At 36.5% G+C, this 27546-nt stretch overlaps 1 protein-coding gene across 1 annotated transcript in view; it reads left to right on the top strand.

Moving 5' to 3' along the window:
- Positions 1-27546, top strand: part of FZD3 (frizzled class receptor 3) — a 98747-nt gene that overhangs the window by 47322 nt on the left and 23879 nt on the right. The window contains exon 4 of the mRNA XM_065907826.1: positions 4696-5713. Coding sequence (XP_065763898.1) covers positions 4696-5713 — 1018 coding nt within the window. The remainder of the gene's footprint in view (positions 1-4695; positions 5714-27546) is intronic.

The following is a 27546-nucleotide window of genomic DNA, read 5'->3' as shown; positions in this document are numbered from 1 at the left end:
AATTGTTTGGGATTGATTTTTTAGATCATTTTTCTTCTGTTATATTTCTTGACTGTATAAGTCCCTTTAACATTTGTTGTAAAGCTGGTTTGGTGGTACTGAATTCTCTTTAACTTTTGCTTGTCTGAAAAGCTTTTTATTTCTCCATCAATTTTGAATGAGATCCTTGCCAGGTACAGTAATCTTGGTTGTAGATTTTTCCCTTTCAGTACTTTAAATATATCCTGCCATTCCCTTCTGGCCTGCAGAGTTTCTGCTGAAAGATCAGCTGTTAAGTGTATGGGGTTTCCCTTGTATGTTACTTGTTGCTTCTCCCTTGCTGCTTTTAATATTCTTTCTTTGTGTTTAGTCTTTGTTACTTTGGTTAGTGTGTGTCTTGGTGTGTTTCTCCTTGGATTTATCCTGTATGGGACTCTTTGAGCCTCTTGGACTTGATTGACTATTTCCTTTTCCACTTTGGGGAAGTTTTCAACTATAGTCTCTTCAAAAATTTTCTCATACCCTTTTTTTCTCTTATTCTTCTGGGACCCCTATAATTTGAATTTTGGTGCATTTGCTATTGTCCCAGAGGTCTCTGAGACTATCCTCAGTTCTTTTCACTCTTTTTAAAAATTCTTCTAGGTCTCTGTTAATTGATTCTTGCATTTTCTCCATTTTGTTTTCAGGGTTTTTGATCATCTTTACTATCATTATTCTGAATTGTTTTTCAGGTAGTTTGTCTATTTCCTCTTCATTTATTTGGAATTCTGTGTTTCTAGTTTGTGCCTTCATTTGTGTAGTATTTCTCTGCCTTTTCATAATTTTTTTAAACTTGTGTTTGAAGTCTCCTTTTCCCAGGCTTCAAGCAAAGTTGGAATTCTTTCCTTGAAGAAGGTTGAATTCTTTCTTTTGGTTTCTGCCCTCCTAAGACTGGTCCAGTGGTTTGTGTAAGCTTCGTGTAGAGTGAGATTTTTGCTGAGTTTTTGTTTGTTTGTTTGTTTGTTTTTCCTCTGATGGGTAAGACTGAGTGAGGTGGTAATCCTATCTGCTGATGATTGAGTTTGTATTTTTGTTTTGTTTGTTGTTTAGATGAGGCGTCCTGCACAGGGTGCTACTGGTGGTTGGGTGACGCTGGGTCTTGTGTTCAAGTGGTTTCATTTGTGTGAGTTCTCACTATTTGACACTCCCTATGGTTAGCTCTCTGGTAGTCTAGGGTCTTGGAGTCAGTGCTCCCACTCCAAAGGTTCAGGGCTTGATCTCTGGTCAGAAATGAAGGTTCCACAAGTGGTTGGTTAGGGCATTAAGTGAGATTAAAACAAATATCCAAAAATGAGAAACCAAAGATGAACCCCAGACAAATGACAGTTACAAAATCAGGCAAATAATAATTAAAATAATGGAATATACACATATACATATATACCCATGAGCAAAGTCAAAACAATCCAACAAAAATAAAATACAGAAGATTGATCTGGCAAACAAAGGAAATCAAAAATTATATTTACCAGTTAAGAACAAAACTAATTAAAGCACAAACTGGAAAACAAAACTAAAGCAAGGTGCCAAGTGGGGAATAAAGCAATGAAAACAAAACTAACACATATGTTAAGAGGAAAGGACCGAAAGAAAAGAAAGAATAGATATGCAAATTTAAATAGAGATAGATGAAGATTTATATACATTAAAGATTAATTGCAAGGGGAAAAAAACAGTAGAAAAGGCAAAGAAATGGATAAATGTACAAAAAAAATACAATAAGTTTAAAAAAACTAAAATTATAAAAAGGAGAAAAGAAAAAAAAAATGGAAGAAGAAAGAAAAAAGGAAAACTCCACAGAACTGCAAAAGCCCAATGTAGAGGCAGAGGTTTATAACAACATTAAAAAGTGTGACTGAATATACACATGTGCATATACACCCATAGGCAAAATCCAAAAAGTCCAACAAAAATAAAGTACAAAAGATTGACCCAGTGAACAAAAGAAACCAAAAATTATATATACCAGAACAAAACTAGCCAAAGCACAAACTGGAAAACAAAACTAAAGCAAGGTGCCAACTGGGGAATAAAGCATTGAAAATAAAACTCACACATATGTTGAAAGGAAAGGAGAGAAAGAAACAAAAGAGAATAGATATGCAAAGTTAGAGGTAGATAAAGAAGATTTATATATGTTAAAGATTAACTGCAAGGGGAAAAGAACCATAGGAAAAGCAAACAAAGGAATAAATATAGAAAAAATAAAAATAGGTTTAAAAAATTAAAATTAAAAAAAGAGAAAAGAAAAAAAAGAGGAAAACTCCACAGAACTGCAAAAGCCCAGTGTAGAGGCAGAAGTTTATAGCAACAATAAAAAAATGTGACTAAGGAAAAAATAAAGCTCAAAAGTTTAATTGGATTTCATAGTGCCAGTAAAATCGACAGCTACAACAAAGGGGAAAAAAGAAAAAAAAAATCTGAAAGAATCTACAGAACAAGTCAAAAAATAGTGATAATAAATGTTTTTCTTGAGCCACTGCTGTCAGCGCCCTTCCCCTCGCTGGGATCACAGTCCCCCTCACCTCCCTAGGATGCCCTCCAATACTGTGCTGATCTCTGGACCTGCTGTGGGGGCAGCTCAGATTCTAATCTAGTCTTACTCCTGTGTGTTTTTGCCTTCAGTGTCCACAGCTATCAGAACTAGTGAGTTTTCTTTTGTGGGAGCTCTCAATGACCTTTTATATATCCCATAGACACAGAATCTGCCTCGTTGATCATGTGGATTTAATCTGTAGCTTGTACAGCTGTTGGTAAGGTTTTAGGTCTTCTTCCTTAGCCACGCTGCCCCTGGGTTTCAATTGTGGTTTTATTTCCACCTATACATGTGGGTCCTCCACTGGGGTTTGCTCCTGAGGCTGCCCTGGAGGGTTTGGATTTGCCTCTGTGAGGGCCAGGTGTGGAGGTGGTGCAACTGCTTGGGTCACAGGGGCTCTGGCATCACCAGGTCTTCAGGGGAGTTGGTGGCTAGGGCAGCAGGAAATACAGTGCTCTGGAAGGGTGTGGCGACCAGTATTGGCCAGTACACTCCAGTGTTCTTGCCTGGGGAGCCCCCCTCCCTGACAGAGAAGCCTGGCAGGCCACAGTCTACAGGGCAGCAAAGAGATGGACGTGACCAAAGCGACCGTGTGGGCATAGATGCAAGACTTTCTTTGCCTGTGGCAGCTCTGCCCCAGGAGTATTGAGCAGGAAGGTGGTGCAGCTACTTGGCTTGCAGGGACGCTGGCAGTGCCAAGTGTGCAAGGACATGGACTGCCTCTGCTGCAGGAGTTATGTCCCTATCGGTCTTTTTTTGAGCCTCCTGTAGCTGGCGATCAAAAGGCCTCTTTGGCCATTCTATCTCTGTAGCTCCGCCTGGTCAGGCACTTAGTGGGCTCCCTTGCCTGGGGTCCTTCTCTGTTGTTTGGTGTGTTAGGCACATAGAGGGACCCCCTGGCTGGGATCCTAGTCTGTAGATTGGCGCCTCTGGCACTTACAGTGGCACCTTGGGTGGGGTCCTGCTCTGTAGCTCTGTGTCAGGCGTTCGATGGGCCAGCCTCTCTATTGTTCAGCTGCCGATTCTGGCGTGTGTGAAGAGAGGCTATGGTGATGGCTCCGTCCCCTACCCGTGATCAGCAGTATTGCCTTGCTTCCATGGCTGCCTAGCTTTCCTCCACAGGTATTTCCCACCACCATCTCCTCCCTCATATCCCCTCAGTCTGTCTCTTCTCCCTCACATCCCCTCAATCCATCTCTCCGCAGTCAACAGCAGCCTTCGCCCTGGGGTTGCTCCACAATCCCTAAACTCCAGCTCCCAGCTGCTGCGCCTTTCAGGGTACCAGTGTTCCTGTCTGGGGTATGTATGGCTGCTGCAAGGACTGTCTGATTCTTATTCCATTTAGGCTGCCACAGATCAGCTGTTTCACTCTCAGCCTTAAATGTTTCTCCTCTAATTCAGACAATTGCCCTGATGTGGGGATTGGACCCCTGCTTCAGTTCCCCTCCAACCGAGTGCAGGTCCAGTCCTGCTAACACTCCTGTTTTTCCCCGTAGTTCCTTCGTCCCACTGAGTTTTGTGTGGTCCTATATATTCTTTTCCACTGGTCAGGTCCTCCTGTCCGCTGTTAGCTGGTGTTCTGCATGCACTTCTGTGTCTGAAGGTGTATTCCTGATGTACCCTTGGAGAGCAGATGTACTCCATGTCCACCGACTCCTCCGCCATCTTGTTCTCCTAGGGAAGATTTTTACGTCTTATTTTTAAGAAAGTTCTATCTGAGTCTAGGGTAAATGAGGACTATCTGGTAATTAAACATTAAAAAAAAGCTTTTAGCTGCTATTCTACTGGAGTTTTATATTTATGCATGTTTATTTTATATATATACTTATTTATAGTTTGAAATCTTACTGTAAACTGTGTCCTAAATAAATAGTATTAATTACACTATTTATTATTGGCTCTGCCTGTTTTAATAAAGAGTAATATTTTTGAAGCCAAAAAAAAATTAAGTATATATATTTTGTTTTTTTGCCAACTGTGAAATATCTTATATGACCCACAAGCAAGATATTTGCATTATTTCTTTGACATATCGTAATGTTCTCCAAGGACATAAGCATAAATAAACCACAACTGCTAAATGTGAAAATCCAAATCATTAGGTTCCCAGTAAGTAAATGATTCTTGTCTTGTGTTTTTAGGTTCCCAGATTGTGATGAGCCGTATCCTCGGCTGGTGGACCTGAATTTAGCTGGCGATCCTACTGAAGGAGCCTCAGTGGCAGTGCAGAGGGACTATGGCTTTTGGTGTCCCCGAGAGTTGAAAATTGATCCTGATCTTGGCTATTCCTTTTTGCACGTGCGTGATTGTTCACCTCCTTGTCCAAATATGTACTTTAGGAGAGAAGAGCTTTCATTTGCTCGGTATTTCATAGGATTGATTTCAATCATTTGCCTCTCTGCCACATTGTTTACTTTTTTAACTTTTTTGATTGATGTGACAAGATTCCGTTATCCTGAAAGACCCATTATATTTTATGCCGTCTGCTACATGATGGTGTCATTAATTTTCTTTATTGGGTTTTTGCTTGAGGACCGAGTCGCCTGCAATGCATCCAGCCCTGCACAGTATAAGGCTTCCACAGTGACCCAAGGATCTCATAACAAAGCCTGTACCATGCTTTTTATGGTACTCTATTTTTTTACTATGGCTGGCAGCGTTTGGTGGGTGATTCTTACCATCACGTGGTTCTTGGCAGCTGTGCCGAAGTGGGGTAGTGAAGCTATTGAGAAGAAAGCCTTGCTGTTTCACGCCAGTGCGTGGGGCATCCCTGGAACTCTGACCATCATCCTTTTAGCGATGAATAAAATTGAAGGTGACAATATCAGTGGCGTGTGTTTTGTTGGCCTCTACGATGTTGATGCCTTGAGGTATTTTGTTCTTGCACCCCTCTGCCTGTATGTGGTAGTTGGGGTTTCACTCCTTTTAGCCGGCATTATATCCCTAAACAGAGTGCGAATTGAGATTCCATTAGAAAAGGAGAACCAAGATAAACTGGTGAAGTTTATGATCCGGATTGGTGTTTTCAGCATTCTGTATCTCGTACCACTCTTGGTTGTGATTGGATGCTACTTTTATGAGCAAGCTTACCGCAGCATCTGGGAAACAACGTGGATACAAGAACGCTGCAGAGAATATCACATTCCATGTCCATATCAGGTAAGGGAAACCTTGTTCTAAATTTCAAAATATTTAACAGTGAAAAGAGCTAATCTTAGCTGTTTTGTTTTGTTTTTTAAACTCTTCATGAAAAATCTGAACATTAAAATTTTGAAGTGAAGTTAATGAACAAATTTATTGTAGTAAGAATGTCATACACACGTTTCTGTTAACATCTTCTTTTTAAAAGACCACTTTTGTGAGTCCAGGCCATGGGCTTTTAAGCACTTTACTTCTGTTATCACAAAATAGTTGCTTGTTGATTATTTAGAAGTCTGCAGGTTTGAGGGGCAGATGTTGATTAAAAGACAGTGTCTGTGGAAATTTTACTGATATTTAGAATGGGAGTTTTAATAGTTTTGAAAAAAAATTAGAATGCATTTGTACAAACAGTTTCATCTTTTAGTTGATATTTTTTCTTTTTTGCATACTGAATATTTTGTGATTTACCTTTTAATTTAAAGAGATTGGATAATCATAGAATTTTAGATCTATAGAGGACCTTAGAGATGATTTATTCAAGTTCTCTCTATAATTTAGAGTTTTTAAACATCTATCTCATTTGAGGCTTAGAAATGTTAAGTGACTTGCTCACTTTATTAAACTACTTAGGCGTTATAGATAACTTCTGTTTACTTGTCTCTTTCCCCTAATAGACAGTGAACTCTTTAAATGTAAGAACATCTTTTTCCTGTTTTTTCAAAGCATATTCTATAGGTTAGTAGATAATGGCATTGAGAATGGGAATGTGTAAATTGAGAAGACATTTTTAAGAAATGTTCCAGTTTTACTGGAAACAAGGAGTGTGTGATTAGCACATAGTCAATTCTTGTAAATACTTGATGACTGAAAATGCCATTTTCTTTTTTATTTTGTGGTATAAATAATTCTACACCAAATTACATTTTTATTGTATAAATATTAGCTACTGGCATTTTAAAAACCAACCTATAATTGAGAGGCCAGAAAAAATGAATAATTGAAATTTTATTACATTTCTTGATAGAATTGCTTATTAAAAACTCTTAATATGAGTTTTCAGGCCTGAAGCTAAGTAATCAAATTTTGCCTCTAATGAGAGAGAGATGTTTGAATTACATCATGTGCTTCTCCATGTAAGGTTTCTAGGATTCCAAATATATATTATCTTAGGATTATAAAAGAAATAATGTTTGTCTCTGAAATAATGATCTGAAAAATACCAGACCTCAAACATGTAAATTAGTAAATTAGAGTAGTTGGGATGCCACTATTTTCAAGACATTCCTAAGAATCTTTTAGCATCTTTAGAACCAGTTTGAGCTATGCAAAAATGTGTGTATTCATTTCTTTATAGTCATAGGTTCTATAAGTGTTTTTTATTTCCAGCTTACAGAAATAAGGTTGGATTTCTGACATCCTAAAAAGAATAGAAAATGGTGTAATAACTAGCATAGTTATTAAGCTGTAAAGTATGGGTCAGGAATCCTGGCTTCATATCTAACTCTTATTATTTACTAGTTTTATAGCTTTAGATCAACTTCACGTCTATCCACTTCAATTCCTCATCTGTAGAATGAGTAATGGAATCTCATAGTAATAAAAGAGTAATCGTGTTAGATAGAAATAGTAGTAGAATCTGTCCCCTAGGCCTGTCTTTAGGCATCTACATGCAGTTAGAAGTGTGCCTTCTGTATAATAAGTGCTCGACTATTAGTTCTGTTATTCATTTTTTCCTTTATTGTTGCTGCTGTTACTGTTATTTATACACACACATACATACATAAACTTTTTTTAAACCATTCAGTACAAAACTTTAGCAAATGCCATGTTTAAGTTATTGAGAATATACATGACAGTATGTGTACCACTAACTTGTTTATTTTAACTGCAGTAGAGAGATTTAATGTATAAATATACTTTAATTCATTTACTCATCTTGCTGATGGACATAGAGTTTCCAAATGTTTTACTATTGTAATACCTATCTTCCTTGTACATGACCAAGAATGTTCATGGGGTGTGTACCAAAAAGTGTAGTTGTGGCATTTTAACATACAGGCATCTTCAACTCAAGTGGTTATTTTAATTTACACTTGCAGTATAGGGTTGAAATTCCCCATTTTGCCCCATGTTGGTGTTCTCAGGCTTTTAGGTTTTTGTCAGCCTTTGAAACAATATCTCAAGCCTGTCTTGATTTATATTTTTATTTCCCTTATCCCTCAGTGTTTTCATATGTTTATTTGCTGTTTGGGGTTTCTCTTCTGTGATTTGCCTATTTGTTGCCTTTGTCCAATGCTCTGTCAGGTTATTTGTCTTTTGTTGTTATCTTGTTTTAATTCTTTGTCAGTTACTTGCATTTGCATATATCTTACCCTGCTCTGTAGCTTGTCTTTTCACTTTGTGTTTTCTTTGCCTCTTGTGTTTTAATCCCTCCCTACCTCTAAAAATCATAAAAATGGTCTGCTGTTTTTTTCCAGCAGTTTTTTAAATTTGATTTTTTAATTCACTACTGTAATCTCTTGAAATTCATTTTTATCTATGTTATGAGTAACGACTTTAGTTTTTCACATGAAGGGTGCTTTTTGCACCATTTATCAAATAGCCAGTCTGAATAGTAGTGCTTTGCTGTAGCATACAAGTTCCATTTTTAAGCTCTCTTATTTACTGCTCTGTTTGAATAACCGTGTTTCAATCCCACATTTCCTCTACCTATGCTTCTTCAAAATTATTTTAACTGTTAATTATTTTAACTAGCACTCTTCTGTTTGAATTTTAGAATAATTTCTTCATGAGAAACAGTTTGTATTTTGTTGAAATTGTTTTAGGTTTTAAATGAATCCAGGGAAAATTGCTGTCTTTGTGATACTGAGTTTTAGTATCTTTTTGTTTCTTTATGTATGTATTCATTAATTTGTTCCTAGGTACCTTATAGTTTTTGTTTCAGTTGTGAATGAGATCTTTTCTCTGTTATATTTTCAGTTGGTTATTGCTGGTCTACAAGAATGCCACTGATTTTTATATATTGACCTTATATTGAGCATCCCTGCTGAACTCTTCTGTTCTAATTGTGTGTAGATTCTTTTATGTATTCTTTGTAGAAATCCTGTTGCTGCAAGTAAGGCCAAGTTCATATCTCACATTCCAGTTCTTATGTTTTATTTAAGATTTTTGTGTCTATACTCATGAGAGATATAAGCTGTGATATTAATAGTTTTTCTTTTCTTGCTGTGTATTTTTCCTTTTTGGTGTCAAGGATGTAATAGCTTCATAAAGTGAGGTCTTTTCCTCCTCTTCTTTGAAACAGTTTTTACAATGAATAGGGACTGTCTGCTCTTTGAAAGAGTTGGTATATCATCCTGTAAAAATCCTTTGTCATGGTATCTTTGAAGTAAAGAGAGAGAAATTTCATCTTCCCGAACTGAAATTCTGCAAGTCCCCATTCCTCCCTCTCTCCTGGCCTTTGGCAACCATTGTTCTACTTTATTCTCTATGAATTTAACTACTCTGGGTACCCCGTATTAATGAAACTCAAACACTAGAATTTTAATATTAGTTTTCATTCAGGATTTTACTTCAGAGGAATTTTATACAGACTTGTAAATCGAGCACTAGAGCTATTGAATTCCTATTTGAAGTAATAGTCACACATAATTGAATAAGATTCACTATTACTGAGCATGCCTAAAAGAATACTTGTCAAGTTTTGATGATAATGCCTAATGAGAGGTTTGTAAAATGTATTAAGCAATGATGTTATCCTTGAGATAGCCTCCGCAGGTGTCTTGGAGAACGTAACATTTGAATATATGTTCACATGAATATCATTGCGGTTGCTTTGTAGTCATTTCTCAAATTAATGAAACTTTCAAACATTTGAAAAATCAGAATGTGAGGTAGTTGATCACATTGTGTCAAAATACCCAGTTGGGTTTAAAGTAAATTGCATGTATTTAAGTCCATGATTTGAAGAAAAGTGGGTTTGTGTAAAGTATTTTTAAATGTTTAAAATGAATGTCCTTGCTGAAAACAGGAATTCACTGCTTGGATTTTAAAATACTTTACACCAACTGTTTTTTTCAAGAACACTTTTTAAAAAATGTGTATTAAATAATTCTTGAGAAAGTAATCTTTAATGCCTGAAAAGAGTTGGTCATGAAATATAGCTTGAGTTTTCAGAATAATGTATATTTTACAGTTTAAAATCAGTAAAGTTTATTCCTAGAATATGTTTCGTCTTATGTATTATTTAAATAGCACAGTAATTTTCCAGGTACTTGGTTGTTGTTGTTTTTTTTTTCCTTTTAAAGTATTGCCTTCTATTTATTTAGGGGCTTCTAAGAGGCTCAAAGCATTTTATGAAAGAGTTACATATTTCAAAGTTTGTTGATATTTCTAGAAAGTCATTCACATGTAACATATTTATTAAAAACATGGGGTTTAAAGTCCTGTCTGTAACACTTTGAGTTTCAGTTTCCTCATGTAAAATATAGGGAATAATATGTTAAATATAGTAATATCTACTTCATAGGTGGCTGTGAAGATTAAATGAGAAAATAAAGTAAAGCCTCTATACTAGAGTGCCTTGCACAAAGAAAAATTTCGTTATTCTGTTGTTGCAAGTACATAATTCTTTAAAAAAAAATTGTTCTTATATTCTGTATTAGAATCATCATTTTGTCTTTTAAACATTGATCTTCAAAAGAACATGTTTCTTTTCCTAAAGTTTCCGCCTTCTTTTTTTCCTCCTTCATCTCTTTCATCTCATCCAATGATGTATGTCCCAAGGAATTTTGATACTAGAACCTGTGTTTCAGTAATAGAAATGTGTTACCATAATAGAAACAGCTTAGCTAAGACTGTCAAGTTCACATTAGAGCCATTTGTAGAATTTTAAAAAAATTATTCGTGTAGAAAACAAACAAAAAACCCATTATTTCTATTTTCAGCCACAGAAGGCAGCCCATCTGTTGTTTATCTAATCTTGATTCAGAAACATACAAAAATAGAAGAATAACATCATATCTAACTTATGATTTTAGCTTCATTTTCTGATAAGAGTGTTTCCCCTTTACCAGACAATACCAAAAGGAATCAACATTGTTTATGAAAGGGCCATAAGGAAGTGGGTATGTTTTGCCCTTCCAACATTAGTGACAGCAAATAATTCTCAATAAATATATAGTATGTACTACTAATCTTTTTTTTTCCTGCTACTAATCTTTAAAGTGGTAAGTATCCTGCCTGTGACTTTCTAGCACCAAACTGATTTTTCCTCAGAATTGTTCAGTGCATGTAATAGAGGAAAAGAGGGAGAGTTACTGAAAAAATATTCTAAGTCTCTTATAGAAAAATATTTTGAAATATTATATTTTAAAAGCATAGAATATTAAACTTATTTTTAAAGTTTTCATCCTATTATGTACAGGCTGTAAAATGCTATCAAGGGGCACTTTTGGATAAATACTTTAAAATATACAAGTTATTTTGGCCTCTGCTAAACAGACTAGATAGCCTAAGCCATGAGTTCCGTTTTAGTCATAACTGCAGATATATCTGGTAGTGGTGGTGGTGTTCATTCGTTAAATCGTGTCCGACTCTTTGTGACCCCATAAACTGCAGCATGCCAGGCTTCCCTGTCCTTCACTATCTCCGATATATACTATCTAGTCTACAAATGGTTTATACATATTTAGGAAAAAATTCAGTGTTCTTGCCACAGTCTACAGCAGGGCAGAGCAAACTTTCTCTGTAAGGTCATATAGTAGATATTTTAGGCTTTGCCAGCCATGTGGTTTTTGTTGCAACAACTCAGCTCTGCTGGTGTAGTGCAAAAGCATCTATCAGTCAATTCAGTCGCTCAGTCAGGTCCAACTCTTTGCAACCCCATGGACTGCAGCACGCCAGACTTCCCTGTCCATCACCAACTCCCGGAGCTTGCTCAAACTCATGTCCATCGTGTTAGTGATGCCACCCAGCCATCTCATCCTCTGTCGTCCCCTTCTCCCCCCACCTTCAATCTTTCCCAGCATCACAGTCTTTTCCAATGAGTCGGTTCTTTGTATGAGGTAGCCGAAGTATTGGAGCTTCAGCTTCAACATCAGTCCTTCCAATGAATATTCAGGACTGATTTCCTTTAGGATTGACTGGTTTGACCTCCTTGCAGTCCAAGGGACTCTCAAGAGTCTTTTCCAGCACCACAGTTCAAAAGCATCAATTCTTCGGTGCTCAGCTTTCTTTATAGTCCAACTGGCACACCCATACATGACTACAGGAAAAAACCATAGCTTTGAGCAGTGACCCCAGAAGAGAGTTGACCCAGACTTGCCTGTGAGTGTCCAGGAGTCTCTGGCGGAGGTGTGGGTCAGCAGTGGCCTGCTACAGGATGGGGGGCACTGAGTGCGCCAGTGCATGTATGAGACCTTTTGAAGGAGGTCACCATTATCTTCATTACCTCCACCATGGTTTGGTTTCAGGTGAAACAACAATAGCATACCAGACCACGTGACCTGCCTCTTGAGAAACCTGTATGCAGGTCAGGAAGCAACAGTTAGAGCTGGACATGGAACAACAGACTGGTTCCAAATAGGAAAAGGAGTACGCCAAGGCTGTATATTGTCACCCTGCTTCTTTAACTTATATGCAGAGTACATCATGAGAAACGCTGGGCTGGATGAAGCACAAGCTGGAATCAAGATTGCCGAGGGAAATATCAATAACCTCAGATATACAGATGACACCACCCTTATGGCAGAAAGCAAAGAGGAACTAAAGAGCCTCTTGATGAAAGTGAAAGAGGAGAGTGAAAAAGTTGACTTCAAAACTCAACATTCAGAAAATTAAGATCATGGCATCCGGTCCCATCACTTCATGGCAAATAAATGGTGAATTGAAACAACAAGGAGGGAACACAGTCCCACCCATCAACAGAAAATTGGATTAAATATTTACTGAGTATGGCCCCAGCCATCAGAACAAGACCCATTTTCCCCTACAGTCAGTCTCTCCCATCAGGAAGCTTCCATAAGCCTGTTATCCTTATCTGTCAGAGGCTGGACGTAATGGAAACCACAATCACAGAAAAGCAGCCATAGACAATACATAAACAACTGGAAGTGTTTCAGTAAGACTTTGTTTGCAGTGACATAATTGGGGCAGATTTGCTCTGTAGGTTGTAGTTTGCCAGCTTCTGAACTACAGCAAGCATTATTCTTTATCACTTTTAATAATTCTTTCATTACAGTGGTTCGTGACCTATGGCACTTTTCTGTCCCATGGAAATTGTCACTGTTTCAATCTCATCCCTGCTTTTTGAGGATCATCATTTTACTCTGTCACATAATGATATTAAAAATACTCAATAAAATAAATTCTAGTACATCACTATAATAAAGATATGCCAGTAAATCTTATTTCTAGTTGTCTTTGAAGTCATACCACACCAGAAAAATTTTCGTCAAGGAAAAATTTGAGTAGTTTATGGGAATAGTAAAATAAAAACAACATAATGAAATAGTCATAGAAGCTTCTAGTTACTAAGTATGTACTGTGCATCAGGTTCTGTACTCAGTAAATTTATACACATTATCTCCTTTAATTCTCACATAGTACAATAAGATTGTATTCTGCTTTATGAATGAAGACCCGAGTCTTATAATTAAATACAACTTATTTAGATTCTTACAGTAAGTGGTAAAGCTAAGGTGTGAACTGTATTTCTGATTCCAAAGACTACTAACCACCTACCTGATCATGTCAAATATGAAGTCTTCCATTTTATTTCCTCTGCCTACCTGCTTGCTCAGTCGCTTCAGTTATGTCTGACTCTTTGCAACCCCATGGACTGCGACCCACCAGGCTCCTTTGTCCAGGGGAGTCTTCCGGCAAGAATGCTGGAGTGGGTTGGGGATCTTCCCAAACCAGGGGTTGAACCTAGGTCTCCTGCATCTTCTGCATTGCAGGCAGATTCTTTACTGCTGAGCCACCGGGGAAACCCCTCTAGTGAATCACATATATTTTATCAGTGATTTTATAAAATGTGTTAAGGTAATTTGGCTTCCCAGATGGCACTAGTGGTAAAGAATCCACCTGCAGCAGGAGACGCAAGAGATATGGGTTTAATCCCTGGGTCGGGAAGATTCCCTGGAGGAGGAAATGGCAACTCACTCCAGTATTCTCTCCTGAAAACTTCCATGGACAGAGGAGCCTGACAGGCTACAGTCCATGGGGTGGCAAAGAGTTTGGCATGCCTGTGCACACTGTAACTGGTTAAGTTTGTTAATATTGTTAAGTTTGTTAAAGAGGTAAGAAGTTTGTGTTAAAGTAGAGCATTAGGAAAATAATTAAATATACTCAGGTTTCCCCAGACAGTATGACTTCTGACAATATGCCTCAGTAGGAGCATCAGCAAAGTCTGAACCAGTTAAATCTGGAAAGAACTCACTATTAGAGATATTATAGATCTTGCATGACTGAGGGGAGATCTCCAAAGAATCCCCCACTTCAAAAATTATTATGAATTGGGACCAGCCTAATAAGGAGCTCTAGGGCTGGCTCGTCAAGCAAGGGCCATTAGGTGGATGAGATGAGAAAGGTCACACAAGTGTGGTTGCTATTTATTGGTGAAAGATGAGCCTTGGGCCAGTTGATAAGTTGAGAAAGGGAGTCAAGAACTCCCTTGCTAGCCTAAATCACCAGAGCCATAGGCTGCAGGTTAGTTATGCCTCCTGTCAATCAGCTAGAACAATACTTTCTCCAGGATTCCCACTGACTGATTCACCAAATAGCTCAAAATATAAAGCCACCAAACACATGAGAAAACAAGCTACTGTGACGATGAGTCACAGCATCAAACTTAGAACTGCAGATACTGAAATTGTCAAATACTGAATGATAGAATAGGTAAGTATATAATGTTTATAGAAATAGGAAATGTAGTCACAGGTTACCAATCTACAAGAAATTACTTGAAATAATAGATTTTTTAAAAAAAATCCAGAAACATAACTTTTGAAATGGAAGCTCATTTGTTGGAATTCCTGAAATATTTAATATGAAACAGCAATTTAGGCTGCTGTTTGAGGAGAAATTTAATGAACTGGTAGTAGGTGAAAATAAAACTATCCAGAATGCCATAAGAGAGACAAGGAAAATGTGAAAGTGATGTTAAGAGAAATGGAGGGCAGAATGAGAAGGTCGAATAGGAGTATATTGGGTTGGCCAAAAGATGGTATGGGCTTTCTGTATCTGAATGAACTTTTTGGCCAATGCAATAATTAGATTCCCAGGAAGAAGGGAATTGAGAGAATCTAGGAGAGACAATATTTAAAGAGATAATGACTACATATTTCCCACAACTGCGAAACACATGAATTCACAGACCAAGGAGGAACTATACCACTAGCAGGATAAGTGAAAAGAAATCTGCACTTCAATGAAACTGCAGAACTCCAAAGACAAGAGTCATAAAAGAGTCTCAGAAAAGGGGACAGATCTTCTAAAAAAGACCAACAATTAGAATGACTGCAGAGTCCTTAACAATAACAAAAATCAGAAAACGATATATTTTAAATGTTGAGTGAAAAAAAACTTTTCAACCAGAATTTTGTACTGTGCAAAACTTTTGTGGGGATGCACAGTCAGATCGCCTTTGCAGAAGGATAAGCCTTTTAAGCTGCAGGGTGTGGGGTCAGTAGACATCCTTCATGTGGAAAGCTGCCTTATCTGAGGTGGGCCTGCAACCAGCGATTCTTAGGTGGGCTAAGAAGGCTTGACGGTTGGCCCAGCATAGCACCCTCTGATGGTCCTTATTTGCTCTGGAACTCCCTACCAGTTTGGCTGAGGCTTTTCTGAGAATGCATGGCAGGTCACTTTCTTCTGCCCAATTGTAGATACTGTTCCCGAATAAATATCTCACATCCCAAACTTCCATCTCTGCATGTTCTGGAAAATGCCGATTTGTTCTCAAGAATACAGATGAAATAAAGCTATTTACATATAAACAAAAACTGTGAGTTTACCACCAAAAGATTTGTACGAACTTCTAAAGGTTATATTTCAAGAAGAATGAAAATAATCTCATAGATAGTAGGAGATGCAAGAAGAAATGATGAAGTAAAGTTGTAAACACATATGTAAAGCTAAATAAACATTTCTATAAAATGCCAACAACAGTGTGTACTTTTGGGGTTTAAAAAAACATCTAAAGACCTATAGAGAAAAAAATACACCAAAAAAAAAATATATATATATATATATACATATAGACCAGAATTGGGTTAATGCTGTAATCAGCTGTATCAGATGTATTGATGATCTAGGACCCCTGACAAATGCTTGCCCCCTACCCTCTTTATTTTTTGCTCTTCTCATAGGCCTCTTGTTCTTAAGGGTTTTTTAATTTTTCGATGGTTTTTTAAATTTTTTGGATAGGCGATTTGTAATGTTTATAACATTAAAAATAGTAAACATATATATTGAGAAGCATTATTCCTACTCTTGTTTGTCATGTTCTCAATTTTTGCCCCCTCTCCATCTCTACCAGTAACCACCATATATATCAATAATTTCTTATATGTATTTCCAGAGTTTCTTTTTCCACATGGGTTGTTTTGAAAAGCAAGTCATAATTATAAGAGCCTGTCACACACCAAGAGGTCACTAAATTTAGTTCCCCTCTCTCCATAACCTTCTTAGGACCTTAAGACCCAGAAAGAATAATTTTCCATAATTTTGCTACTGAATATCACATTTTTTGCTTTATATCTATAAGCATAAATTGGAACCATAAAACCATGTTTCATGCATGTCATATTCTTAATAAAAAGTTCATGGAGCTTTCCTAGCCTTGGCCTAGAACTAATTGAAAAGGCAAGGTATTTTTTTAAAGATGTGAATATGATTAATAGAACCTTGCGTGTTTTCTGGAAAGAGATTCTGGTGTTTCAGAATGTGATATCATAAAACTAGAAAGTTTAGTTGTGCCTATTTTTTCCAAGATGCAAGTTGTTTTATTATTTCAAGTATTATAAAATGTGAGGTTAGATTTTTTCTTTTTATGGAGGAGAAGGAAAGAGTGGCTTTATTACTTTGCCAGGCAAAGAGGGAACACAGTAGGCTAATCCCCCAAGAACTATGCCCCACTCTCTGGAGATCAGTTTTGTTTTTTTGATTGAGGTGTAATTTACATATACTTACTAGTTTCAGGTATGCAGCATAATGATTTGATATTTGTATATATTGCAAGTGATCATTGTAATAACTCTAACATCTATCACCATACATAGTTTAAAAGTTTTTTTTCTTGTGATGAGAACTTTTAAAATGTACTCTTAGCTACTTTCAAAAGTGTAGTACAGTATTATTAACTACAGACACCAAGCTATACATTACATTCCTATGCCTTATTTCTCTTATGACTTGAAATACTTACCTTATGACCACCTTCACCCGTTTCATCCATTGCCCACCCTTTGCATCTGGCAACCACCAGTCTGTTCTCTTCATCAGTTTGGTGGGTTTTTTGAGGTGGGTGGGGGTGGTTTTCTTTTTTTTAAGGTTCTATATATAAATGAGATCATAAGGTATTTGCTTTTCTGTGACTTAATTTCCCTTAGCACAAACCTTCAGGGTCAATCTGTGTTGTCACAAAATGGCAAAATGACACCTTTTACAGCTGAATAATATTCCATTGTGTATGTATACCACATTTTCTTTATCTGTTCAGCCATCAGTGGACACAGGTTGTTTCCATGTCTTGACTGTTGTGACTAATGCTGCAGTGAACATGAGGTGCGAGTATCTTTTCAAGTTTGTGTTTTTGTTTTCTTAAATATCCCAAAGTGGAATTGTTGGGTCATATGGTGGTTCTATTTTTTATTATTTGAGGACTTGCCATACTCTTTTTCCATAGTGGCTACACCACTCTTCATTCCCACCAGCAGTACAGAGTGGTTCACTTTTTCCCACCTCCTCATCAATGCTTGTTATTGCTTATCTTTTTGGTAGTGGCCATTCTGTCAGTTGTGAGGTGATCTTGCGGTTTTGATTTGTGTTTCCCTGAAGATTAGAGATACTGAGCACCTTTTCATGTATGTGTTGACCATCTGTGTGTCTTCTTTGGAAAAATGTCTATTCAGAACTTTTGCCCATTTTTTAATTGGATTGTTTGGGTATTTTTAATTGAAATTGTATGAGTTCTTTATATATCTTTTGAAAATAACTCCTTGACATATATATGATTTGCAAGTATTTTCTCCCAGTCGGTTAGTTGCCTTTTCGTTGGGTTGATGATTTCCTTTGCTGTGCAGAAGCTTTTTAGTCTGATGTAGTCCCACTTGTTTATTTTTACTTTTGTTACCTTTACTTTTTGTATCCAAAAATATTTTAAAAATCATTACTAAGATTGATGTCAAGGAGCTTGCTATTTGTTTTCTTCTGGGTGTTCAAGTCTTTAATCCATTTTGAATTAATTTTTGTGGATGGTGATCCAGTTTCATTCTTTGACATATGGTGTCCAATTTTTCCAACATCATTTATTGAAAAGACTGTTCTTTCCCTATTGTGTATTCTTGGCTCTTTTATCAGAAATTAGTTGACTATATATGCATCGGTTTATTTTTGGACTCTCATGTTGTTTGATTACTATAGCTTTGTAATATAGTTTGAAATTAGGGAGCATGAATGATACCTCCAGCTTTGTTCTTTTTTCTCAAAATTGCTTTGGCTGTTTGGATCTTTTGTTGTTCCATATAAATTTTACACTTTGTCCTATTTCTGTGAAAAATGCTGTTGTAATTTTGATAGCAGTGCAAAGAATCTATAGATTGCTTTGAATAGTACAGATATTTTAACAATATTGATTTTTCCAGTCTTTAAGAATGGAATATCTTTCCATTTATTTGTCTTCAGTTTTTTTCTACTAATGCCTTATTTTCTTGTTGTAAATCATGCGATTATAGGACAGTTTTGTGGAGTTTCAAAGAACTCATTTCTGAAAGTAATCTTCCCTCTAACATACATAGTCTTTCTGTAGTTTTTTCAGGGCTGAGAAAGATGATCTATTATTGTAATGTTTAGGAAAGTCTAAGCTATGTTTTCTGTTTTGTTATTCTATACTTAATAACAAGCTAAATTTTTTCCTGGTTAATTTTCAGTTCATATTTAGAAGAGAGAATGGAAATTTTCAAAATTATTTACCTTCAGTTTGATTTGTTTTGAGAAAATAGCAGTTTATTACTTTAATCCAAAAAAAGAAAGGTTATGCTTTTCACATGATGAATGAGCATATACTGTGAATTCTGATTAATAGTTCTTTAATTAATAGTACATCAAGATTAAGTGTAAATTCTGCAGTTTTTAATTATTTGTTTCCCAGTTCTTGCATCCATTATTGTAAAGTATGTATATACAGAATACTGTTCTATTTTCTAACTATTTCTAGTTCATAAGATTAAAGTGACATAAGAATGATGATCATTTTCCCCTCACTATAGTTAGATGAAAGTTCAAGATGTTGTCCTTTGCTTAATCAAATATAACTTCTGAAGAAGTAATATTTTCTGTTTCATAATGTCATCAAAGCAAAGGAATAGAATTGAGGTAATTATTATTTTTGTTTTCATTTTAACTTCTTGAGTGAACTTTGGCTTTAAGCCTTTTCTTACCTAATTTGCGAGTTTTCCATGAGGTTCATTAAATAATAGGCACAGTATATCCAGATGTCATAATAAATCTTTGTGATGTTAATATTCTGTGGTGACTCTAAGAATGTATGCTCTGTACCAGTCAGTTCCTTCCCAATCAGTCATGCTGTCCTTTATTTACTCTAGGTTTACTGAAACCATTTTCTCATCTTTTTGCCTGGCTAGTCTTTCACTTGGAAAATTGTCTCTTCCTGAGATAATGGGAATAAAAATTTATTCTTTAATCATTAAATTTTATCTTTTATTTATCTAAAAGTTGACCTCATCCACAGTTTGCACTAGTCACTGGTAAAGTCAATTAGGATCTAAATTAACTTTCCTCATTGCCATTAGCCATTCTTGAATTTAGAAGACAACATTCTTTTAAGGTAGTCTTAGTGCTTGGAAAGGAAAATGAGATTATTTGCAAAATATCTGAAGTGTGGAGTTTATATTTTGTCATTTCCTCTATTGATTGAAGGAAAGCTTGGAAATTGAAATCCCAGCTTACTATACCTATTTTTCACTGGGTTACAAATAAATTGGTGGTCCAATAATGGGAGAAGGTAAACTTAGAAGTAAAAGGAAGATAGACTGATAGATACAGATCTGGTTAAAGAAGTGAATTACTAATTAGTTCTCTATTTAACCTACCTAGTGCTGTTTAATTTCAAAACTACTGCCTCTCTGAAAATAGCAAGATATATTTAAATTATAGGAGCCTTGACCACCCTTTTGTCCTTTTTTTTTTAAATTATAACTGTTTCTGACATACAGGTATTTATACACACACACACACACATACACATATATAAGCATGTATATAGTGGAGGTGATGGAATTCCAGTTGAGCTATTTCAAATCCTAAAAGATGATACTGTGAATGTGCTGCACTCAATATGCCAGCAAATTTGGAAAACTCAGCAGTGGCCCCAGGACTGGAAAAGATCAGTTTTCATTCCAGTCCCAAAGAAAGGCAATGCCAAAGAATGCTCAAACTACCGTACAACTGCACTCATCTCATATGCTGGTAAAGTAATGCTCAAAATTCTCCACGTCAGGCTTCAATAGTACATGAACCATGAACTTCGAGATATTCACGCTGGATTTAGAAAATGTAGAGGAACCAGAAATCAAATTGCCAATATCCGATGAATCATTGAGAAAGCAAGAGAGTTCCAGAAAAACATCCATTTCTGCTTTATTGACTATGCCAAAGCCTTTGACTGTGTAGATCACAACAAACTCTGGAAAATTCTTAAAGAGAAGGGGATACCACCTTACCTGCCTCTTGAGAAATCTGTATGCAGGTCAAGAAGCAACAGTTAGAATTGGACATGGAACAACAGACTGGTTCCAAATCAGGAAAGGAGTACGTCAAGGCTGTATATTGTCACCATGCTTATTTAACTTATATGCGGAGTACATCATGAGAAACGCTGGGCTGGATGAAACACAAGCTGAAATCAAGTTTGCCAGGAGAAATACCAATAACCTCAGATAGATATACAGATGATACCATCCTTATGGCAGAAAGCAAAGAACTGAAGAGCCTCTTGAAAGTGAAATAGGAGAGTGAAAAAGTTGTATTGAGGCTCAACATTCAGAAAACTAAGATTATGGCATCTGGTCCCATCACTTCATGACAAATAGATGGAGAAACAATGAAAGCAGTGAGAGACTTTATTTTGGGGGGCTCAAGAATCACTGCAGATGATGACTGCAACCATGAAACTAAGACGCTTGCTCCTTGGAAGAAAAATTATGACCATCCTAGATGTCGTATTAAAAAGCAGACATTACTTTGCCAACAAAGGTCCATCTAGTCAAAGCTATGGTTTTTCCAGTTGTCATGTATGGATGTGAGAGTTGGACTATAAAGAATGCTAAGCATTGAAGAATTGATGCTTTTGAACTGTGGTGTTGGAGAAGACACTTGAGAGTCCCTTGGACAGTAAGGAGATCAAACCAGTCCATCCTAAAGGAAATCAGTCCTGAATATTCATTGGAAGGACTGATGCTGAAACTGAAGCTCCAATGATGCGAAGAACCGACTCATTGGAAAAGACCCTGATGCTGGGTAAGATTGAAGGCAGGAGGAGAAGGGGGGTTGACAGAGGATGAGATGGTTGGATGGCATCACCAACTCAATGGATATGAGTTTGAGTAAACTCTGGGAGTTGGCGGTGGACAGGGAGGCCTGGCGTGCTGCAGTCCATGGGGTGGCAAAGAGTCAGACCCGACTGAGCGACTGAACTGAACTGAAAAAATCTGAATGAATTTTTGGCCAACCCAATATGTCATATACATATACATGTACATTATAAAGAATAATACATTGAACAACAATAGATTTATCACTCATTTAATAAATGAAACACAAAACACCAGATCCCCCTCCCTTATTGAATTTCCTTTGTAAACTATCATTATCCAGAACTTGGTGTTATTGTGTATTTATACTTATATATATTTACCTAAACAATATATTGTATTAGTTGAAATATTTTAAATCTTTGCAGTGTCAAAACTGCATGTATTTTTGCAGCTTGCTTTTGTCATTCATTATTTTTGTGAGATTTATCTATGGTAATATGTACAGTATGTGTTTATTTGCTGTCTTTGCTGTTCAACATTCTGTTGTATGAATATATCAAATTTGTGTGTTTTACTGTTAATGGATATTTAGGTTACACATTGCTTTTACTCTATTATAAATAATGCTGCTGTGAATATTGTGCATCTATGTGAACTTCTCTAGAATATATAAGTAAAAATGGAACTGTTAGATCTTGTGAATCTTCAGCATTAGCAGATGTTGCCAAATTGTTTTCCAAAGTTGCTGTGCAATTTAGAACCTCATATGAAAGTGCAGAGTTCTCCTTGTTCTACATGCTCACCATCACATTTAAAATTTTGCCCATCTTATTGACAATCCTCATTGCTATTTTAATTTTATTTCCCTGATTACTTACCTATATAACTTAAAATAGGTAAATAACTTACTATTTAGATTTCCTCTTCTGTGAATTGCTTGTGTATATACACAGTATATTCTGGTAAATATATTCTGGTATAATTTCTTAATCAGTTTTATGCATTACAGATAAAGTCTAACTTTGGTTTTTCATAGTTTTAATGGTGTCCTTTGACGAGCAGAAGTTTAAAATTTTAATATGTTATTCTTTTTCTTTGTTTTTTTTTTTTTAAACTGTTTAAGAAATCTCTACTCAAGGATTGCAAATAATATTCTCCTTTGTTTTCTTCAGACAGTTTTAAAGTTTTTGCTTCTCAGACTTGGATTTTTTTATCTATAGAGTTTATTTTTAGATCTGGAATGAGGAGGTGATATCATTTTAAAACTACATAGATGTCTAGCTAGCACCATTTATGACTAGTCCATCCTTTCTCCACTGATTTGTGATGCCACGTCTGTCATACAGTATCTGCTTTTCACTTGTGAAACTTATTTTGCTATTCTATTCTGTGGTCCGTTTTCTATCCTTGTCTTGATCTTCTGCCATTGTCATAATTCTGATAGGTCTTTATATCTGATAGGGTTAGTAAGTGAGTTTTCAAGGCAGGATAAAAGTAAAGGCAGATAAAGCTATGAAGTGTAGTAGGGCACAAAGTTTGAAATCAGAAGACTTACATTCCAGAACTGTAGTCGCTTATCAACATGGATGAGCCTGATCCGAAGTTTATTTTTATGTGGGCTTTCGATGACCATAAAGCAACATTTTGTAATGAATTTTTTTTAATGAAAGCAAATCTAATACAATGTAGGTCTCATTAGTAAAGAATAGATTCCACTTGATTGGGAAAGAAGCCAAAGACTCTGCCTACCTGATTCAAAGCCAAAGTCTCAGAAACAATAATTGAATTTAGGCCACCACAATAACCATACATATGTCCTTCATGTTTTTCTTCTTCTGTGAGGCTTTTTTCCCCTTTAGCATGAATGATTTTTTCTACTTAATTAAAAAGAAGTTAAGCCCCAGGATCTTTGTTAGATGATGGATCTAAATTGGGAAAATATTTTCCATATTTTGATCAAATAAAGTCACATTGCAAAATTCTGTTGATTGAAATTAGAGTGGTGTTAGTGGAGATTGGTTGTTGAAAAGATAGTAAAAGTAGGCTATTCACGGCAAGGCAGGCAGTTATAGAAAAAGGACAATGACCAAAATACAGGGGTAGCAGTGGAGGCTGATTGTCTGCCTTTTCTGCTGAGGATTCTCCTTCAGTTCCCAGTAAAGAGACCAAAGAAATATATCAGATGAGGCTTTTCAACTGTTAAGGTGGTGTTTTTTTAATTTAACTTTATTTAATATTGGAGTAATGTTGATTTATAATATTGTGTTAGTTTCAGGTGTACAACAAGGCTATTCAGTTATTCATATACATATGTCCTTTTTTTTTTTGTATTCTTTTCCCATATAGGTTATTATAGAGTATTGGGTACAGTTCCCTGTACAGTAGGTCCTTGTTGATTATCTGTTTTATATATAGTAATGTGTATATGTTAATCCCAAACCCAATTTATCCCTCCTTTCCACCTTTCCCCTTTTGTAACTGTGTTTTCAAAGTCTACGAGTCTGTTTCTGTTTAGCTTGAGTTGCTTTCTCACTGTATCGTTATCATGGCAGGTACTGACTTGTCTTCCCTGGGGATTGTCTTTAACCAGAATCTTATAATACAAAATGTCCCATGTTACAACCCTCTGTCCTCCAATTCTCCTCTTTACTGTCTTGCCTAATTGAAGGTTTTGGTTGTTGCTCTTATTACTGATTTTGTTTTTAGTACTCTTTTAATTCAAGCATTTGTGCTATATGGACAGTATTGCTAATTTATGAACGATAATACAATGTGGTTTAAAAGTACTGTAGGAGTCATCAGATGTGGTGCCTCTCCCAGGTTCCCTTTTTCTCCTCTTCTGCTTTTCTGGGTAAACTTATTCAGTCTCATATTTTGGATTATATAGGTCAACTTTTCTTCTGAACTCCAGACATGTATCTGTTTATATGATATTTCCAACTTAACATGTCTAAAATACAATTCTTAATTTTTCTTCTTAAACCCTGTTCTTGTTTTCCATCCCCAATTCTTTCCATTCAGTAAATGGTATTGTCATCTGTGAGTAGTTGTTGTTCATTGGCTAAGTCATGTCTGACTCTTTGCAGCACCATGGACTGCAGCAAACCAGGCTCCCTGTCCTCCACTATCTCATAGAGTTTGCTCAACTTCATGTCCATTAAGTCAATGATGCTCTCTAACCATCTCATCCTCTGCCACCCGCTTCTCCTTTTCTCTTCAGTCTTTCTCAGCATCAGGGTCTTTTCCAGTGAGTTGGTTCTTCACATCAAGTGTCCAAAGTATTGGAGCTTCAGCTTCAGCATCAGTCATTCCAATGAATACTCAGGATTGGTTTCCTTTAGGATTGACTGGTTTGATGTCCTTGCAGTCCAGGGGACTCTCAAGAGTCTTCTTCAATACCACAATGAACTAAAGCATCAATTCTTCAGCACTCAGACTTCTGTTTGCTCCAACTCTCACAGCTGTACATGAGTACTGGGAAGACCATATCTTTGACTGTATGGACTAGTCCAGCGATAATCATGTGCCAGTTAGAGCTAAAGTGTAATAAGGGAATTTTTAAACAGAGTCAGCCTAAAAGACAAAATGAGCTAATTTGCAGAATAGAAATGCAAATGATGGCTGGAGATAAAAACATGGGCTACTAGCATCCAGGTCTGAAGTGGCTGGGGTGGCTAGGGCTTTCACTTTCTATGGGTACACAGAAGTAAAAGTGTTACTTGGGAATCAGAGGACTAGAACTAGGCTTACCAGTTAAAAGTGGGAGTTGGGAATGGGACTCTCCTGCTCCTAAAAGAAAGTTTATATAAAAGGTGCAACCAACTCTTTCCTGAAGCTGCATTTAACATTAAAAATACTAAAAATATTTATCTAGAGATGTGAGAGGGCCAAACTGTAATGACTCAGTAGCTGAGTCTGTGGTAGCTGATAATGTCTGGAGTGTGCAGTCATAATATTAGACCTGGTTTTTAACTACGGCCCCATAAAGTAAAGTAAAGTGAAGTCACTCAGTCATGTCCGACTCTGCGACCACATGGACTCTAGCCCACCAGGCTCCTCCATCCATGGGATTTTCCAGGCAAGAGTACTGGAGTGGATTGCCATTTCCTTCTCCAGAGGATCTTCCCGACCCAGGGATCAAAGCCGGGTCTCCCACATTGTAGGCAGACACTTTACCGTCTGAGCCATCAGGGAAGTCCAGGGCCCCATGGGTACTGGTAGAGACAAAAATGAATGAAACATGGCAGATAAGTAGGGGGAGTGAGGGAGAGAGAACAAGAGAGAGAGAAAACTCTCTTACTCAAGATCTGTAAACAGAAATTCCAAAGCATAATTAAAGAAAAAAGCTAAACCTAAAACGTCATTCAATAAAATCAACAGTCAGGAGATGGATTCACTCCCAAATGTAATAAAAGTAATAAATAGAAAGTAATAATTTTCTAAAGACTTATTTTAAAAATATGTATGTTTATGATTCTTAAATAGATAAATAATAAAAAAAAACACTTTAAAAGAATAAGAACTTACAATAAATTAGCAGACGTGAAATAAGAATGCTGCTGCTGCCACTAAGTAGCTTCAGTCGTGTCCGACTCTGTGCAACTCCATAGACGGCAACCCCCTAGGCTCCTCTGTCCCTGGGATTCTCCAGGCAAGAATACTGGAGTGGGTTGCCATTTCCTTCTCCAATGCATGAAAGTGAAAAGTGAAACTGAAGTCGCTCAGTCAGGCCCAACTCTTAGCGACCCCATGGACTGCAGCCTATCAGGCTTCTCTGTCCGTGGGATTTTCCAGGCAAGAGTACTGGAGTGGGGTGCCATTGCCTTCTTTGGAAATAAGAATAGACAAACATAAAAGCCAGTTTGCCTAGAAATGTAGGTATAGGAATTAAGTCAATAGATGGAATGAATTCTAAAGTAGACATGATTAGAGAGAGAACTAGTGAAGTGGAAAATTGTTCTAACTCATTAGATCACTCAGAATGCATAATAGAGACATAAAATACTCAAAATTATCTAATTATGCCATTAAGAGATATTAAAAATAGGTTGAGAAACTTCAGTGTACATCTGATGGGAGTTCTAGAACAAGGGACTGTAAGAATGACTAAAAAGTGGTAACTAAAGAACTACATCCTGAATTTTTCAGAACTGAAAACTTGAAACCTCACATTAAAAGTACGCTCTGCATACCAAGCAGAACAAGTAAAAACCAAGCACAGTGAGAAACATTCTCTGCAACTAAAGACAGAAGGATAGAGACATTTAACAGCTACTAGAGAGAAGAAATCTCCAAAAGATTATCAGCTGTGCAGGCTTCTCAACAGCAACAATAACAGCTAGAAGATAATGAACTAATATTTTTAAAATGCTGAGTGATGATAACTTTATCCATCTAAAGCACCACTGAAGATTGAGGACAAGAGAAAGACATTATGGGGCAAAGACTGAAATACTTTATCTCTGGCATACCCTATCTATAAGAATTTCTAAAGAGCATCCGTTAGCAGAAAGAAAAGAGAACCCCAAGATAGGATGAGGGTGTACTTTTTGGCAAAGTCACTTAACAATGATAATAACAAGACCAATTATTTTTGTAAAGGTTATTCTGAGTCTCTTGAAAATAATAACAAGGAGTATTAGGTAGCTAAAGTGTGCTAGGAGCATAGTCTTGTTCAAGAAGATGGACGTGCTGAATACTTTTAACTATAACTTTTTCTCATAAAGCCAAGTATAAGTATATATTGTAAATGTATGTATGTATTTATTGAGCACCTGCTCTGTGCCAGACACTGATCTAGGCTCTGGGAATAATACCACTGAGGGGAAACACTCCTCATTGAGTTTATACTTTAGTAGGAGGAAACTATATATTGTTTAAAAACAGTAGTATAACACAAACAGGCTTGAGAGAAATACACTGGCAAATAGGAAAAGATACACTTGAAAAATGTGATGGTATGATGAAGGAAAAAACTGGTGTAACAATATTAAAGTCAGGTAAAATACTGTTTAAAGTGAGCACTAAAGTATATTGGGCAGCTAGAGCATTTATATAACACCTAACATAGACTTA

This window comes from Muntiacus reevesi, chromosome 17 (assembly GCF_963930625.1).
Source record: "Muntiacus reevesi chromosome 17, mMunRee1.1, whole genome shotgun sequence".
NCBI classification, from domain to species: domain Eukaryota; kingdom Metazoa; phylum Chordata; class Mammalia; order Artiodactyla; family Cervidae; genus Muntiacus; species Muntiacus reevesi.
Note: the sequence above shows the minus strand (reverse complement) of the source record. Positions and strands in the feature narration are given on the sequence as shown.